The 17,790-nt window shown below is 40.0% G+C and overlaps 1 protein-coding gene across 1 annotated transcript in view; it reads left to right on the plus strand.

Moving 5' to 3' along the window:
• The window catches only part of DYTN (dystrotelin), an 88,142-nt gene that overhangs the window by 60,732 nt on the left and 9,620 nt on the right, over positions 1-17,790 (plus strand). Inside the window, exon 13 of the mRNA XM_060193403.1 lies at positions 10,057-10,552. Within this exon, the coding sequence (XP_060049386.1) occupies positions 10,057-10,552 (496 nt within the window). The remainder of the gene's footprint in view (positions 1-10,056; positions 10,553-17,790) is intronic.

The raw sequence follows: 17,790 nt of genomic DNA on the forward strand, positions 1-17,790 counted from the left end.
AAAACCCAGAAAGCTGGATCAGGGAAGAGAGTAGCTCCCAAATATGGGAAAGGGGTATAAATATTATTGACTGTAAACCCAACGAACTGATGTGATCTGGGGCCCATATTCAGCTTAGGAGCCTATGTGACCTCTGCATCCCTGTAGATCTGAGTTCACATTCTATGGTCATGAATAAGAATGTTCCAAGCTACCCCTTTAACAGGACCCATCTTCCTCATGTGTAGCATAGAGTATGTTTTCCAGATTCCCGTTGGAGGATGGAACATTCTCTACCATTGTTGTTCCAAGTTGAGGGCAAGGTACTATGGGGGCCCACAAAGGGGTCTATTGTGTTGTTCCTGATAGAGATGACTGGTAACAATGAGAGAGGGATTTATTCAAGGTCTAGGCCTATCATGTCTATTTGGGAATCTCAGGACTCCCCGACTAGGGCCCCAGTTGATGGGGTGGCCTAATAGTGACTAAAGAGTCATCATTAAAGTATGCCAGTCTCTTGCTCTTATTCAGCTTTTGCAGTCCTTGCTTTGATAGGGATAGCTTGGGAGTGAGTGAGGGAAGTATAACAGGAAATAGGTGAGGAGGGTATCTAAGTAGACACTATTTCATTATGAACTTCATCCTGACTCACTATAGACTATTGTGTACTTTTGTTTTCAGGTATATATATTTTGCCCTAATTTATGGATACATGTGAATATATGGCCTATCTCATGGGACCTGTTCTATAACAATGGAGAGAGGGATTTATTCAAGGTCTATGCCCATCATGTCTGTTTGGGAATCTCAGGACTCCCCAACTAGGGCCCCAGCTGATAGAGTGGCCTGATAGTGACTAAAGAGTCATCATTAAAGTATGCCAGTCTCTTGTCCTTATTCAGCTTTTGTAGTCCTTGCTTTGATAAGGTTAGCTTTGGAGTGAGTGAGAGAACTATAATAGAATGTAAGTGAGGAGGGTATCTAAATCTAATTAGATATTATTTCATTAGGAACTTTATACTGACTCACTGCAGACTATTGTGTACTTTTGCTGTCAGGTATTTATTTTGCCCTAGTTTATGGATACATGTGAACATATGCTCTGTCACAGGACCCGGTCTATATCTGTGTGTTTTGGGACTTTGTTAGGAAGTGAACCACCTGGAATGGATTAGAGAATCCTATGAAAGAAAAGGTCTCACCCTAGTAATGAGGCTGAAGGGTTGACATTCCATGCCTGAAGTCCCTGGACACAGTCTGAACTGAAGCATGCTGGGGTGGTACTCATTGAGTTGATTAGGTTGGGATCAGCAGATGCGATATCATTTGGTATGAGTTGAGAGAAGCATGCAGGAAAGTGAGCCCCAGTCTAGAGGTCCCAGGACTGGGGAAATATAGGTTCTATAGAGGAAGTGGGAGGTTCCTGCTGCCTTAGAGCTTAAGAAGGCAATAGATAGTTATTGATATAGTCACATTATTTGGCAACTGGGTTAACTTTGAAAAATCCCTTTGTTAGCATGTGCTGTATCATATACAACATCATCATAATTTATGTCCTTTGACATTATTTGTATATAGCTGTGCCACCGGTTGCTTCTGTTCTCCCTGGTCTAAGCTTTTAAGAGAGTCAACATATCAAAGACTATGGTCTGTGCATTAAAAAGTTTGAGACATTCAATCAATTTTTCCCCTTTCATATTAATTAAATAGTGATTTATATGACTACAAATTAATAGGAGTGTACATAAACACCATTCCCACCACCAAAAAACTGTGTCCCATCCCATCCTCCCCCACCCATGCCAATAATTTCTAAAAACACAATTTCAATGGAATCTGAAATTTATTTGGCAATATTTTATTAAAATACTGATTCCTAATGTGTTCCTTGAATTCATCTTCTACTCATGCATGGTTATGTAGCATCAGCATCATAGATTGGTCATTTGACAGTTCATGGAGTTAAGCCAGATTCCCATACTTACCCATCTCATTAAATGTAATTTAAAAATCATTCTCAGGAACTAGCAAAATATCTCACATGGACAGTACACTGCTTTGCCATTCAGGCCTACCACCAGATTTAAGCTTCACCCCACCTCTTTGAAGGATGCTTCACTACTGTGGTTACACACATACCCCTCCACCACCACCACCAGGTTTTTTTTTTTAAAAATCACACTAATTAATATCCCAGCTAATCGCATCAGAAAAATCTTTAAAAATTAGAATGGTCTCCAAGTAACTGTCATGAATATGGACTTCCAATTTTCTAATTTTTATTTAAAAACTCAGCTGTTGTAATTACCATCATTTATTATTATTTCCCTTAAAGTGACAGTCTCCTCTCTTTCATTTTTTTAGAAAACAAATGTCAAACATCCAAGCTTTAATAGCTTAGTCTGCCAGTCATTCTTTTGTATTTAACTCTACATCAGAAATATTTTATGCATCCTTCCCATTTGCCATATAATATTAAATTCTGGTTGTTATTATAAAATTGATCTATTCATTTCTTTCTCCCAACTTTAAGATTGTCTCATATTTCTAAAAGGGATAGTTGCTCAAGCAAAGAATGATAAGAACAGCTTGGAAAGACTTTCTTAGGTATATTTTCATATAATACATTTATCTATAAATGATATAAGATACATTTATATATAATATAGCTCATTTATACACATAGTCCTCTATGTCTTTTTAAATTATGTCATTTCCTCTCTAGTGCTTTTTAATATTTCCTATATATTTTTCCTCTTTTATTCTCATCCTTATATATTATACCCTGAATTTCTTTAATTTGGTGTTCACTTTGCAAATTATTTTGTCCATTTTTTTTGCAGAATTTTCCCAGTACCAGTTCTTATTTACTCCTTCCTTTTGAATAACAGCTACCTTGAGATATCTATCTATCCTACCTCTTTCTTTATGTTTTTATTTTCCATGCTTCTTCCTCTTCTTCTTCTTCTTCTTCTTCTTCTTCTTCTCCTTCTCCTTCTCCTTCTCCTTCTCCTCCTCCTCCTCCTCCTCTCCTCCTCCTCCTCCTCCTCCTCCTCCTCCTCCTCTCCTCCTCCTCCTCCTCCTCCTCCTCTCCTCCTCCTCTCCTCCTCCTCCTCCTCCTCCTCCTCCTCCTCCTTCTTCTTCATCATTTTATTGGCAGCTAGTGGTTTACAGTATAGCTGTTGGCACATGGGCAAAAATTTCTAAACTCACCATGAAAGCTGTCTTGCAAAAGACTTCCACTTCTAATTAGATCCTTTCCACCATGTTTCTTCTAATGTCAGTTAAAATTCATTGTATAATATTTTGTATTACATGTCATCTACTTTGCAGCAATGTTTATAATGATCATTTTTTTCATGGTTCATTTTGTTTATGTAGTAGAGATTGTTGCTATTTTTCTTATCTAATATTTTGCTTGAGTGTTACATTTTCAACTTTTGTGTTATGTACAATTGAATGAAATGTTCCTGGGACCAACTCTTCTAAGAATGACCTGAAGGGATGAGTAAGAGACAACTCAACCAGCAGAGCATTTCCTTAAGCATGTGTGAAGGCCTGGGCTTGAGCCCTGGTGCTACAAGGCAACACCAAGGGAGGTACCAGGGGAGCTCCAGGGGATGGTGTCTCTACTGTCCCTTCCTACTCTTTTTGCCTCTTTTACTAAAAACAAATACAAAGAAAAAGAGAGAAAGATGAAAAAAAGAAAAAGTCAGTGAGATAACTCAGAGCTATCTGCCTGTATGCAAGATGCCATCAATTCATCCACTGACTTCTTCTTTTCTTTCTTTTTTTTAATATTTATTTATTTATTCCCTTCTGTTGTCCTTGTTGTTTTATTGTTGTAGTTATTATTGATGTTGTCGTTGTTGAATAGGACAGATAGAAATGGAGAGAGGAGGGGAAGACACAGAGGGAGAGAGAAAGATAGACACCTGCAGACCTGCTTCACCGCCTGTGAAGCGACTCCCCTGCAGGTGGGGAACCAGGGCTTGAACCGGGATCCTTATGCTGGTCCTTGTGCTCTGCGCCACCTGCGCTTAACCCACTGCACTACCACCAGACTCCCGACTTCTTCTTTTCTTTCCCCTCCCCTTCCCTCCCCTCCCCTTCTCTTGCCTCCTTTTTAATTTTTTTTCTTTCTCAGAGAACTGCTCAGCTTTAGAAACCACTAATGGTCAATGACCACACATTAAGAAGTTTCCTTTCAGGGCCAGGCGGTGGCGCACCTGGCCAAGCGCTCACATTGCAGTGCGCAAGGATGCAGGTTCAAGCCCTTGGTCCCCACCTGCAGAGGGGAAGCTTCACGAGTGGTGAAGCAGGGCTGCAGGTGTCTCTCTGTCTCTCTCTCTCTCTATCTCCCCCTCCCTTCTTGATTTCTGGATGTCTCTATTCAATAATAAATAAATAAATAAATATATGTTTTTTAAAAAGAAGAAGTATGCTTTCTAGGGTGTATACCTTCGATATTTCATGTCCTTGTCTTGCCATGATATTCCTCACAGCACATCTACCTGCATAGATCATTACAAATGCATTAGCAATTAATTTAATGTGTGCAGGTGCTTAAAAAAATATTAGTGATCAAACAATGGTTTACAGGATTATCAGGTTAACAAAGGTATATAGCCCAGCAGTAGTGCACTCACATCACACTGCGCAAGGACTGGGGTTCAAGTGCCTGGTCCCCACCTGCAGGAGGAAAGCTTCACGAGTGGTGAAGCAGGGCTGCAGGTATCTCTCTGTCTGTCTTCCTCTCTATCTTTCCCTTCCCTTTCAATTTCTTTCTGACTCTAATCAATAATAAACAAATAAATAAATACATTTTTAAAAATGAAATTAAATTAAAAAATTATTTTTTTACCATCACATTAGTTTTTTTATTTTTTAAAAACTTCTTTACTGGGGAATTAATGTTTTACATTTGACAGTAAATATAATAGTTTGTACATGTGTAACATTTCTCAGTTTTCCATATAACAATACAACCCCCACTAGGTCCTCTGTCATCCTTTTTGGACCTGTATTCTCCCTCCCCACCCACCAGAGTCTTTTACTTTGGTGCAATACACCAATTCCAGTTCAGGTTCTACTTGTGTTTTCTCTTTTTTCATTTTATTTTAATGAGAGAGAGAGATACAGAGAGAAAGGATGATCAGAGTACTGCTTAGCTCTAACTTACAGTGGTACTGAGGATTGAACCTAGGACCTCAGAGACTCAGCCATGAAATTCTTTTACATAGCCATTATTATATCACCCTTCCACCGAAAAACTCTTACAGACAGTTTGCAAGTTGGCTATTCTTTCTTTCTTTCTTTTTCTTCCTTCCTTTTTTCTTTTCTTCCTTTCTTTCTGCAAATTCATGTGTTTCCAGTCACTAAATTCCACATATGGATGCAGTCATCCACTAGTTGTCTTTCACCTCCTTACTTACTTCACGAAGCATGATCACTTCAAGTTCTGTCCATTTTTTCCCCCTGGATGACAAAACACCATCTCTTTTTAATTAAAGCGTAGTATTCCATGGAAAATGTACCTCATAATGTCTTTACCCAGTCATCAGTTAATGGACATTTAGGTTGTTTCAACTACTTGGTTACTGTGAGTAATGCATCTATGAACATAGGAATGCATATATCCCATCAAATTAGTGTTCTCATGTCTTTTGGATATCTGCCTGAGAATGATATTGCTAAATCATAAGATATTTCCATTTTGATTTGTTTGGGGTCTCTCCATACTCTCTCCATGGGGGCTGCTTCAGTTTGCATTCCCACCTGCATTTTAACAGAGTTCCTTTTTCTCCACAGCCTTCTCACTTATCACTTACCATTTCCTGTTTTGTAGTATAGGTTATTCTGACCTGTGCCAGGTGGAATTTCAATGTGATTTTAATTTGCATTCTTTTGATTAGAAGTCAAATGAAGTATGTCCTCATATGCCTGAGGCAGTGTGCTTTTAAAAACTCAATACTCCCACCACCAAAAGACTATGACCCATCCCTCCCACCCACTCCCACCCCACACTGTCCCAGGAAGCTGCATGTCTACCCCTCAACACAGGGTTTTTACTTTGATGCCCTACTTACAATTTGATCAGGTCCTGCTTTTAGTTTCCCTTTCAGATCTTCTTACTCAACTTCTGTTGATGAGTGGGATCATCCCATACTCATCTTTATCTTTCTGACTTAGTTCACTTAACATGAATGGTGTTTATGTACACTCCTAGCAAAATGTAGACATATAAATCACTAGTTAATTAATATGAGAGGGGGGAAATCAGTTGTACGTCTCAAAGTTTCTCAAAACACAAACTGAATCTTTTTAATATATAGGCTGTGTATTTGATATGCGGACTCTCTCAAAAGCCTAGACCAAGTAGATTAGAAGCATCCAATAGCACAGCTATATACAAGATACTGGATACTGTACAGCAAACCATAACAAAAGGACTTTTCAAAGTTAACCCAATTACCAAATAATGTGATGATAACATTAACTATCGATTATCTTTTTGAACCCTAAGACAGCAGGAACCTCACATCTCCACTATAGAGCCCCTACTTCCCCCAGTCCTTGAACCCTTGGATAGGGCCCACTTTCCCGTATGCGTCTCCCAATCCATATAAAATAATATTGCATCCACCGATCACAACCTAACCAACGCAACGATTGCCACCACATCAACATGCTTCACCTCAGACTGTGTCCAGAGACTTCATATGTGGAATGACAACCCTTCAGCTTCATTACTCGGGTGAGACCTTTCCTTTTATAGTACACTCTAATTTCATCTCAGGTGGTTCACCTTCTAACAAAGTCCCATAACCTAGATATACACCAGTTTCTGTGAGAGAGAGCTTATGTTCACACGTGTCCATAAACTACTGCAAAATATATACCTGAAAGCAGAAGTACACTAGAGTTTGCAGTTCCAGATGCCACCAGGATGCTGGCCAGGCTTCCCTGGATTGAAGACCCCACCAATGTGTCCTGGAGCTCAGCTTCCCCAGAGACACACCTTACTAGGGAAAGAGAGAGGCAGACTGGGAGTATGGACCGACCAGTGAACACCCATGTTCAGCGAGGAAGCAATTACAGAAGCCAGACCTTCTACCTTCTGCAACCCTCAATGACCCTGGGTCCATGCTCCCAGAGGGCTAGAGAATAGGAAAGCTATCATGGGAGGGGGTGGGTTAAGGAGATTGGGTGGTGGGAATTGTGTGGAGTTGTACCCCTCCTACCTTATGGTTTTGTTCATTAATCCTTTCTTAAATAAAAAATTTGAAAAAAACAAAAAACTCAAAACTCTCAACCAGAAATTTTAGACTCTAAGATTTCACAGAAATTCCTTATAATATTTCCTGCTGCGATAATTTGGAATCTGATCTGCTCTCATTTTTTGTTGACTTTTTTTTTAAATTCATGGAACCTTGTGTATATCTAGGTTTTGGGACTTTGTTAGAAAGTGAACCACCTGGGATGGAATTAGAGAATGTTATGAAAGGAAAGGTCTCACCGAGTAATGAAGCTGAAGGGTTGTCATTCCATACCTGAAGTCTCTGGACACAGTCTGAGCTGAAGCATGTTAAGGTGGCAATAGTCATGTTGATTAGGTTGCGATCGGCTGATGCAATATTATTTGATATGGATTGGGAGAAGCATGCGGGAAAGTGGGCCCTATCCTAAGGTTCCAGGACTGGGGGGAAATATAGGCTCTGTAGTGGAGATGTGAGGTTCCTGCTGTCTTAGGGTTCAAAAAGACAATGGATAGTAAATGTTATCGTCACATTATTTGGTAATTGGGTTAACTTTGAAAAGTCCTTTTGTTAGGGTTTGCTGTATAGTACCTGCCGGGATAGCCTGAGGGTACTTCTTCCCGAGCTAGTGCTCTCTGGGTTGGAGAGAACTCAACTGGAGCCGATCTAGGCTGCTGCATGGGGGAGGGATCAGGAACTCGTGCCGCACTAACTTCGCAGGAGATACACTCTGGAACTCTCGGAGCCGGAAAGCAATTTCCAAGTGTCTTTAATCAGAAGAGCAGCTGTTTTTATACTCTCCAATTAGGGTGGAAACAGGATGTGATATAGAGAGGGTGGAGAGAAAAATGACTGGTGACAATCAGAGTGTGACAAGGAGAGGATCAGGGTGTGACAAGGAGAGGGGGTGGAGCAAAAACATATCATGAAACAGTGGGGATTGAACCAATGCCCTGGAGGGAGTGTGGTGCTTTATGTAAATGTAAAAGTGATTTATGTAAATAGACCAAAGCTTTGAATGGGATTAAATCTATCCCTATATAGGCATATGGTTAAGAAGAAGCCAGGGGGAGCTGGCATACTATCCAACAAGTACCCAGTATCTTGTTAATAGCTGTGCCACTGGTTGCCTCTGATCTACTTGGTCTAGGCTTTTGAGAGAGTCCGCATATCAAATACACAGCCTATATATTAAGAAGACTCAGTCTGTGTTTTAAAAACTTGGAGACATACAATTAATTTTTCCCTTCTCATATTAATTAACTAGTGATTTATATGACTACACTTTACTAGGAGTGTACATAAACACCATTCCCACCACCAAAAGACTGTGTCTCATCCCACCCACCCACCCCCCACCAGCCCAGGAAGCCGCATGTCTACCCCTTACCACAGGGTTTTTACTTTGGTGCCCGGCTTACAATTTGGTCAGGTCCTGCTTTTAGTTTCCCTTTCAGATCTTCTTACTCAACTTCTGTTGATGAGTGGGATCATTCCATACTCATCTTTATCTTTCTGACTTAACTCAACATAATTCCTTCTAGCTCTGTCCAAGATGGGTCAGAGAAGGTGGGTTCATTGTTCTTGATAGCTGCATAGTATTCCATTGTGTATATATACCACAGCTTTCTCAGCCACTCATCTGTTGTTGGGCACCTGGGTTGCTTCTAGGTTTTAGCTATTATGAATTGTGCTGCTATGAACATAGGAGTACACACCTCTTTTTGATTGGGTGTTATGGAGTCTTCGGGGTATAATCCCAGGAGAGGAATTACTGGATCATATGGAAGGTCCATGTCTAGCCTTGTGAGAGTTGTCCAGACTGCTCTCCACAGAGGCTGTACTAATTTAGTACATTCCCACCAGCAGTGCAAAAGGCTTCCTCTGTCCCCACAGCCTCTCCAGCATTTGTTGCTGCTGTCCTTTTTGATGTATGCCATTCTTACAGGAGTGAGGTGGTATCTTAGTGTTGTCTTCATTTGCATTTCTCTGACAATCAGTAACCTAGAGCAGTTTTTCATATGTTTGTTAGCCTTTTGGATCTCCTCTGAGGTGAATGTTTTGTTCATATCCTCTGCCCATTTTTGGATTGGGTCATTTGCTTTTTTGGTGGTAAGTTTGCTGAGCTCTTTATATATTTTGGTGATTAGTTTCTTGTCTGATGTATGGCATGTGAAGATCTTCTCCCATACTGTGAGGGGTCTCTTTGTTTGTTTAATAGTTTCTTTGGATGTGCAGAAGTGTTTCAATTTGATGTAGTCCCATTGGTTTGTTTCTGCTTTAGTCTTCCTTGCAACTGGGTTTGATTCATCAAAGATGTCCTTGAGGTGTAGGTGGGAAACTATTTTACCAATGTTTTTCTCTAAGTATTTGATTGTTTCTGGTCTGATATCCAGGTCTTTGATCCATTTGGAGTTGATTTTTGTTTCTGGTGAGATAAAGTGGTTCAATTTCATTCTTCTGCATGTTACAACCCAGTTTTCCCAGAACCATTTATTGAAGAGAGCCTCCTTTTTCCATTTAATCCTTTGGGCCCTTATCAAAGATTAGATGTCCATAGGTGTGGGGATTTATTTCTGGGCTTTCAATTCTGTTCCACTGCTCTGTGTGCCTATTTTTGTTCCAGTACCATGCTGTTTTGATGATAATGGGACTGTTTTTGTTGACATTGTATTAACAGCATAAAATAAACTCAACAATAAGATACTTGGAGAAGAAAAAAGAAAACTTACATGGAAAAAGTCGTCCCATGAAAGTCTAATGTATTTGTGCAAAATTAAGAAACTGCTAATTTCTTCATCAAGTTTTCTTTATCCAGGTACTGCTGCAGACACTGACCTCCTCTTCTTCTTCCTGTCAAAATATGGTTCCCAAGAGCAACCATGGAAATGGTGAAAGATTTCAGAGAGGAGGAACTTCTCCTCAGGTCAAGAAAGCCATAGCAGATTGTCCCGAATGGGCACCTCACCGTAATGCCACCACAGTTTGTAGAAGCCAGGCACCTGCACCACCTGCACCACCTCATTCAGAGTCAACAGAAAACGTTTTGCAGATTAGGTCTATGCAAAACAGCAGGGTACAAAGCCAACCCCAAGAGACCTGGAACAAAATCTCTTGCCCCCTACCTAATGCTAGTTCCCAAGAAGCACTGCTGCAGAACAAGGCCCCCAGGGCTCCTGTTAAAATGAACAATCTGGAACCTACAGGAAGAAAGGAAGCAAAGTACAACCAGGGAGAGGGTGAGCTGGGAGAAGAGGACCAACAAGCACTTTTGTCAAACCTTATGGATGCCTTCACTCTAGAAATACCGGCAGGTAAGATGTCTACAATCAATACTGATAATGGTAGTCTTGAATTCAGATGGTCAAAAAAAAAACAAAAAAAACAAAACAACCTTTAATCTTATATCATCAACTTTATGACTATTAGCCACCTAGTCAGTGGTATGAATCTTCCTGTGGACCTCTAAACATGATTTCTGTAGCATTGCAGCATGCATGTTGCCATTGAAAGCATTAAAATGATAAACTGTAAGAGATTTTAGTATAGCACCTGGCACATTCCTGACATTCAATGAGGGCTTATTATTTTGTTTTTGCAATTACTATTATCAGTAACCCTAAGTCATGGAACTCAGCAGCCTGATGTAACCATTTGAGGGGATGGGGTGGGTTGAGGTAGGTAACTTATTGGGTTATAGTTCATTGCCATTGCTGGTTTTTCTGTTTGTTTTGTTTGTTTGCCTCCAGGGTTATTGCTGGAGCTTGTGCCTGCACTATGAATCCACTGCTCCTGGAGGCCATTTTTTCCCATTTTGTTGACCTTGTTGTTGTCACTATTATTATTGTTGTTATTGATGTTGTTGTTGTTGGACAGGACAGAAATCGAGAGAGGAGGGGAGACAGAGAGAGGGAGAGAAAGATAGACACCTGCAGACCTGTTTCACTGCTAGTGAAGTGACCTCCCCCCTGCAGGTGGGGAGCCTGGGGCTTGAACCAGGATCCTTACGCCAGTCCTTGCGCTTAGTGTCATGTGTACTTGACCTGCTATGCTACCGCCTGACCCCCTTTTTTGGGTCATTTTTTTTTAAATAATTTATTTCTTTATTGGGGAATTAATGTTTTACATTCAACAGTAAATACAATAGTTTGTACATGCATAACATTCCCCAGTTTCCCATTTAACAATACAACCCCCACTATGTCATTCATCATCTTTCATGGACCTGTATTCTCCCCACCCACCCACCCCAGAGTCTTTTACTTTGGTGTAATACTCCAATTCCATTTCAGGTTCGACTTGTGTTTTCTTTTCTAATCTTGTTTTTCAACTTCGGCCTGAGAGTGAGATCATCCCATATTCATCCTTCTGTTTCTGACTTATTTCACTCAACATGATTTTTTCAAGGTCCATCCAAGATCGGCTGAAAACGGTGAAGTCACCTTTTTTACAGCTGAGTAGTATTCCATTGTGTATATATACCACAACTTGCTCAGCCACTCATCTGTTGTTGGACAGCTGGGTTGCTTCCAGGTTTTGGCTATTACAAATTGTGCTGCCAAGAACATATGTGTACACAGATCTTTTTGGATGGATGTGTTGGGTTCCTTAGGATATATCCCCAGGAGGGGAATTGCAGGGTCATAGGGTAGGTCCATTTCTAGCCTTTTGAGAGTTCTCCAGACTGTTCTCCACAGAGGTTGGACCAATTGACATTCCCACCAGCAGTGCAAGAGGGTTCCTTTGACCCCACACCCTCTCCAGCATTTGCTGCTGTTACCTTTTCTGATGTATGACATTCTCACAGGAGTGAAGTGATATCTCATTGTTGTCTTGATTTTCATTTCTCTGACAATCAGAGACTTGGAGCATTTTTTCATGTGTTTCTCGGCCTTTTGGATCTCTTCTGTGGTGAATATTCTGTCCAAGTCCTCCCCCCATTTTTGGATGGGGTTATTTGTTGTCTTGTTGTTGAGTCTGGCAAGCTCTTTATATATGTTGGTTATTAAACTCTTATCTGATGTATGGCATGTAAAGATCTTCTCCCATTCTGTGAGGGGTCTCTTGGTTTGGGTAGTGGTTTCTTTTGCTGTGAAGAAGCTTTTTAATTTGATGTAGTCCCATAGGTTTATACTTGCCTTAGTCTTTCTTGTAATTGGATTCATTTCATTGAAAATGTCTTTAAAATTTATGTGGAAAAAAGTTCTGCCAATATTTTCCTCTAACTATCTGATAGTTTCTGGTCTAACCTAATGTCAAAGTACAGTTTGCCTATGTTATCTTTGTACTTTGTAGTTTGGGGGTCTTAGGTCAAAGTCATAATCGACTTTAAATGTTTTTGTACATGCAATTGGAGTGGTGGTCCTTTTTCTTTTGCATGACAGTGTCCAGTTTTCTCAGCATCATTATTGATGAGACTCTTCCTTCTTTGCTATGTGGTTTAACAATCCTTCGTTAAGAATCAAATGTCAATGATTAAAAACAGATAAAGGGATGGAACCAGGCAGTGGCACACCCAGTAGAATGCATATGTCACCATGCTGGAGAACCCTGATTTAAGCTCTTGATCGACACATATGGGAGGGAGGAAGCTTCATGAGTGGGAATAGTGCTACAAGTCTCTCTCTCTTTCTCTCTCTCCCTCTCCCTCACCTCTTTCTCCCTCTCCCTCTCCCTCTCCTCCTCCTCTTTCTCACTCTTCCTCTTTCTCCCTCTCCCTCTTCCTCTTTCTCCCTCTCCCTCTTCCTCTTTCTCCTTCTCCCTTTCCTTTCTCCCTCTCCCTCTCCTCCTCCTCTTTCTCCCTCTTCTTCTTTCTCCCTCTCCCTTCCCCTCCCCCCTCTTCTGTTTTGTCCCCTACTCTCTCTACTTCTGTCTCTATCAGAAAAATAAAAGGAAAGGAATTGCTGCCAAGTACAGTAGAGTGATTATCACACAGGTACCAAACCCCAGCAATAACCCTGATGGCAATAATTAAGGGCAGGGAGTTTTCTTGGTCTGTTAAAGCACCAACTTGCATGCCTGAGGTTCAGTCCCTGGCACCACCTTTTACCAAGCAATGTTCTGGCTCTTTCTCTTTCTCTCTCTCTCTCTCTCTCTCTCTCTCTTCCTTCTCTCACCTAATAAAATAAATATTTTTTAAAAGAAAAAAACAAATCATGGGGGTAATAATGATTTGCTCTTTTAGGAGGATAATCAGTGAAAGTCTGTATATTCTACATAGTACCATCATCATCATCTTCATTAGCTATCATTCATTACTAAATTCTAAAGGCTCTTCTTTGTTATAGTTATTTCTCCTGTTGCAAAGTAACACTGTCTTTTTACAGGTAGAATGTGTGCTATCTTTCTATAGATGCTTTTCTTTTATGACAATCTAAAATCATCTATATTAAAATTACCAGCTAGAGATTTATGATAACATGATGGATAACACTCTCATGTGTTTCTGCAATAAACTGGGGCCTCTCAAAAATATTTCTTGAGTTGTTTAGTTTGCTATTGCTGCAGTTACAATGTACTCCAAACTGGGTGACTTAATACAGTGCAACTTTTTTTTTTTCTTCTCACAGTGCTGGAGGTTAAAAGTCTGAGATCAACTATTGACAGTACTGTTGATTTCCTCTGAGGTCTCTTTCCTTGATTTATAGATGCCTTCTGGTATCTATACAACATCTTTCCTTTTTTGCATATGAATGTACTCATCTTACAAAGACAGTCTTGCAGGATTATAGCCCATCCATATAACTTCAATTTAACTAACTTTGGATAGATTGTTTCTAAATATAGCCAGTCACAGCATAAAGTACTTGGGTTAGGACTCCAATAGGTGGACTTGAAAAGGAAAAATGACTCAGTCCAAGATAGTAGGTGAGCTGTAAAAGTGGACACATAACAGTGTCAGTTTGGTAAAGTCAAATCAATGATGAAGCTATTTAGTAAACCTAAAAATCCTTCTGTGAAGGAAGTTGTAGCTAGCATCCTTGCATTTAAAAAGATGGCTAAAAATATGCCTGTGGCAGGCTCAAACTGCCTGACGTACAGACAGAATGGGAACTCCTTGTGCCTGATTTTTTAGACTGAAATGAGATGTCATCCACTCTATCCAAAATCTCAGCTTCACTGGGGTCATCATGTGTATTCAAAGAAAAGTCAATATCTACTTGACATTTCTAACAAAGTTCACATAATCTAGGGCAGTCTTTGACATCTTCATCTAATTTTTGGTTTATTTATTTGTTTTCTGCTTTAGCTATTCCAGTTGAGCTTATGAAAATTGTACTGAGTCAACCCTAACAAACATAGTCTTTTATACTGTACCTGTTTGATTCCCACTAGATTAAATCTACTATACATTTTTAAACAAAATCCCCATGTACTGTGTACATGTCATTACTAAAGATTGAAAGCTTCCTGCATACCTAAATGACTTTATTAAGACATATAAAGATGTGACATCAAACTTTGTAGAAAACACATTAACTTGTGTCTCAAAAATTTACTGTTAATTCCACTTACAATTCAAACAGTGACACTGAGATACTTTCATAGGGAGTATAAACTCCTGGGACGTCACTGGAAAAGTCATGATGCATTTTTGCATAGGCAGTAGCACATCGGGCTAGGCGCATATGGTGCGGAGTACAAGGACTGGTATAAGGGTCCTGGGTCGAGCCCCCGGCTCACCACCTGCAAGAGGGGGTCACTTCACAAGCAGTGAAGCAGGTCTTCAGGTGTCTACCTTTCTCTCCCCCTTTTTCTTCCCCTCCTCTCTTGATTTCTCTCTGTCCCATACTACAACAACAGCGATAACAATAACAACAACAACAACAACAAGGGCAACAAAAATGGCAAAAAATGGCCTCCAGGAGCAGTAAATTTGTAGTGCAGGCACCAAGCCTTAGTGACAACCCTGGAGGATAGATATATAGATATAGATATACATATACGCATACACACTTGCATACGCATATACATATCACAACTTTTCCAACAACCCAATATTATTCAGAAGTGATTATGATAATAGTAAGAATGTACACATATCCTGTTTTTCTTATCCTTTTGTAAATAATTTTGCACAGTATTTAAATCTAGTAGTTTATTTTGATAAGCTTTTTTCTTAAGATTATAAACACAAGGTCTATGCTAATTTTCATGGATATTATTGATTTTATTACACATTCACTGCTCTGTCAAATATTTCCAACTAAGTTTATATTCTTATTCAATATGTTTTGAATAAGATCCTGTTTTGGAACTGGGTGGTGGTGCACCTGGTTGAGTGCACATGTTACAATATTCAGGCCCTGGTCCCCACCTGCAGGAAAGCTTTGTGAGCAGTGAAGCAGTGCTGCAGGTGTCTCTCTATCTCTCTCTCCCTTCCTTCTTGAATTCTGACTATTTCTATCCAATAAATAAATAAAGATAATTAAAATTTAAAAAAATAAATAAAATCCCAGGAAGCAGGTGGTAGTGCACCTGGTTGAGTGCATATGTTGCAATACACAAGGACCTGGGTTCAAGCCCCCAGTCCCCACATGCAGGAGGAAAGCTTTATGAGTGGTGAAGCAGCGCCGCAGGTGTCTCTCTGTCTCTCTCCCTGTCACCCCCTTCCCTCTTGATTTCTGGCTGACTATCCAATAGGTAAAGATAGTTTAAAAGCATTTTAAAAGTAAATAAATAAATAAAATCCCATTTGCATACTCTACTTAACCACTGGCAGTGGGGATTATAAAGACACATTCCATGATTTATACATGATTTATTCATGCACATGAAACTTATTCATAAGGGGACAGAGAGGGGCTCAACTGGCAAAGTGCTCATGTTACAATACAAAAGGACCCAGGTTCCTTTTGGGGATTGTTGGGAAGTTATTTTAAATTTCTTGGTGTCAATATAGTCACCCAGTGATGTGATTATCTTAATAATTGACTGACTATCTGTTGGGATTGGAGTCAACGTGCACTAGAAATTAAGATGAATTTCTTTTTATTACTTAAAGGCTTGATAACACTGAACCAGCAGTTCTGGTGGTTATTAAGAGAGGAGTCTGTGACATGAACCAAATAGGGTCACTTAGTACTAAGATTTCCCGGGAGTCGGGCTGTAGTGCAGCGGGTTAAGCGCAGGTGGCGCAAAGCACAAGGACCGGCATAAGGATCCCGGTTCGAACCCCGGCTCCCCACCTGCAGGGGAGTCTCTTCACAGGCAGTGAAGCAGGTCTGCAGGTGTCTTTCTCTCCTCCTCTCTGTCTTCCCCTCCTCTCTCCATTTCTCTCTGTCCTGTCCAACAACGACAACAACAATAATAATAACTACAACAATAAAACAACAAGGGCAACAAAAGGGAATAAATAAATTTAAAAAAAAAATATATATATATATATAAAGATTTCTCAATAGATAAGGATGTGCTCAGAAGAGATTCCCCAAATACTTTACATTCCTAACACTGGACTAAAAACCAGCAGCAAATAGATCTGTTTAAACACCCACTACAGACATGATATTTGAAAGCTTATCTAAGCCTACCTCTGTGGTGAAAACAAATTCAAGACATAACACTTCAGTTTTATTTTCTCCTTGTGAATACAGTTTTTTGAATCCATCTCTGAAATTCCTGCTTCCCCTGATTCTTCTCTGCCATTTATTTTCCATTGGAATTTTGAAAATTAGGAAGGAAAGGCCAGGGATAGAGGGATGGCAACAAAAGAGCATGGTTAATAGTTATTTTTATTAATAGTTCTGCTACTATGATTTTTTCTCCACCAGGGTTATTGCTGGGACTGGGTGCCTGCACTATGAATCCACAGCTCCTGGTGGTCATTTTTTCCATTTTATTGGATAATACATTGAGGAATTGAGAGAAGAGGGGGTGATAGAGAAAGAGAGAGAAGACAGACACTTGCAGACCTGCTTCACCGCTTGTGAAGCAACCCTCCCCCCTCCCCCGCCCCCGCTGGTGGGGAACTGGGGTCTCAAACCAAGATCTTTATGCTGGTCCTGGCGCTTCACACTGTGTGTGCCTAACCCGGTGTGCTACTGACTGGCCCGGACTTAGTGTTTCTTTCTTTCTTAATCCACTGGATAAATGCCTAGAATTGGTAGGAGCAATCGATCCTTTTTCAAATATTTATTTTATATGAGATAAGTTTTTAAATAATAGTTTCTGTTTGTAACCTGGTAACCTGGTTTGGAGCCTACAAATGTTTTTTTTTTTTTTTTTTTTTGCTAGTACCAAATAAATGTTCTTTTAATTTAACGTTTTTTTTGTTTGTTTGTTTGTTTTTGTGTTGTATTATGCTTTTTTATTTATTTATTTATTTATTTAAGAAAGGATTAATTAACAAAACCATAGGGTAGGAGGGGTACAACTCCACACAATTCCCACCACCCAATCTTCATATCCCACCCCCTCCCCCGATAGCTTTCCCATTCTCTATCCCTCTGGGAGCATGGACCCAGGGTCATTGAGGGTTGCAGAAGGTAGAAGGTCTGGCTTCTGTAATTGCTTCCTCGCTGAACATGGGCGTTGACTGGTCGGTCCATAC

The sequence above is a fragment of the Erinaceus europaeus genome, chromosome 7 (assembly GCF_950295315.1).
Source record: "Erinaceus europaeus chromosome 7, mEriEur2.1, whole genome shotgun sequence".
Lineage (NCBI taxonomy): Eukaryota > Metazoa > Chordata > Mammalia > Eulipotyphla > Erinaceidae > Erinaceus > Erinaceus europaeus.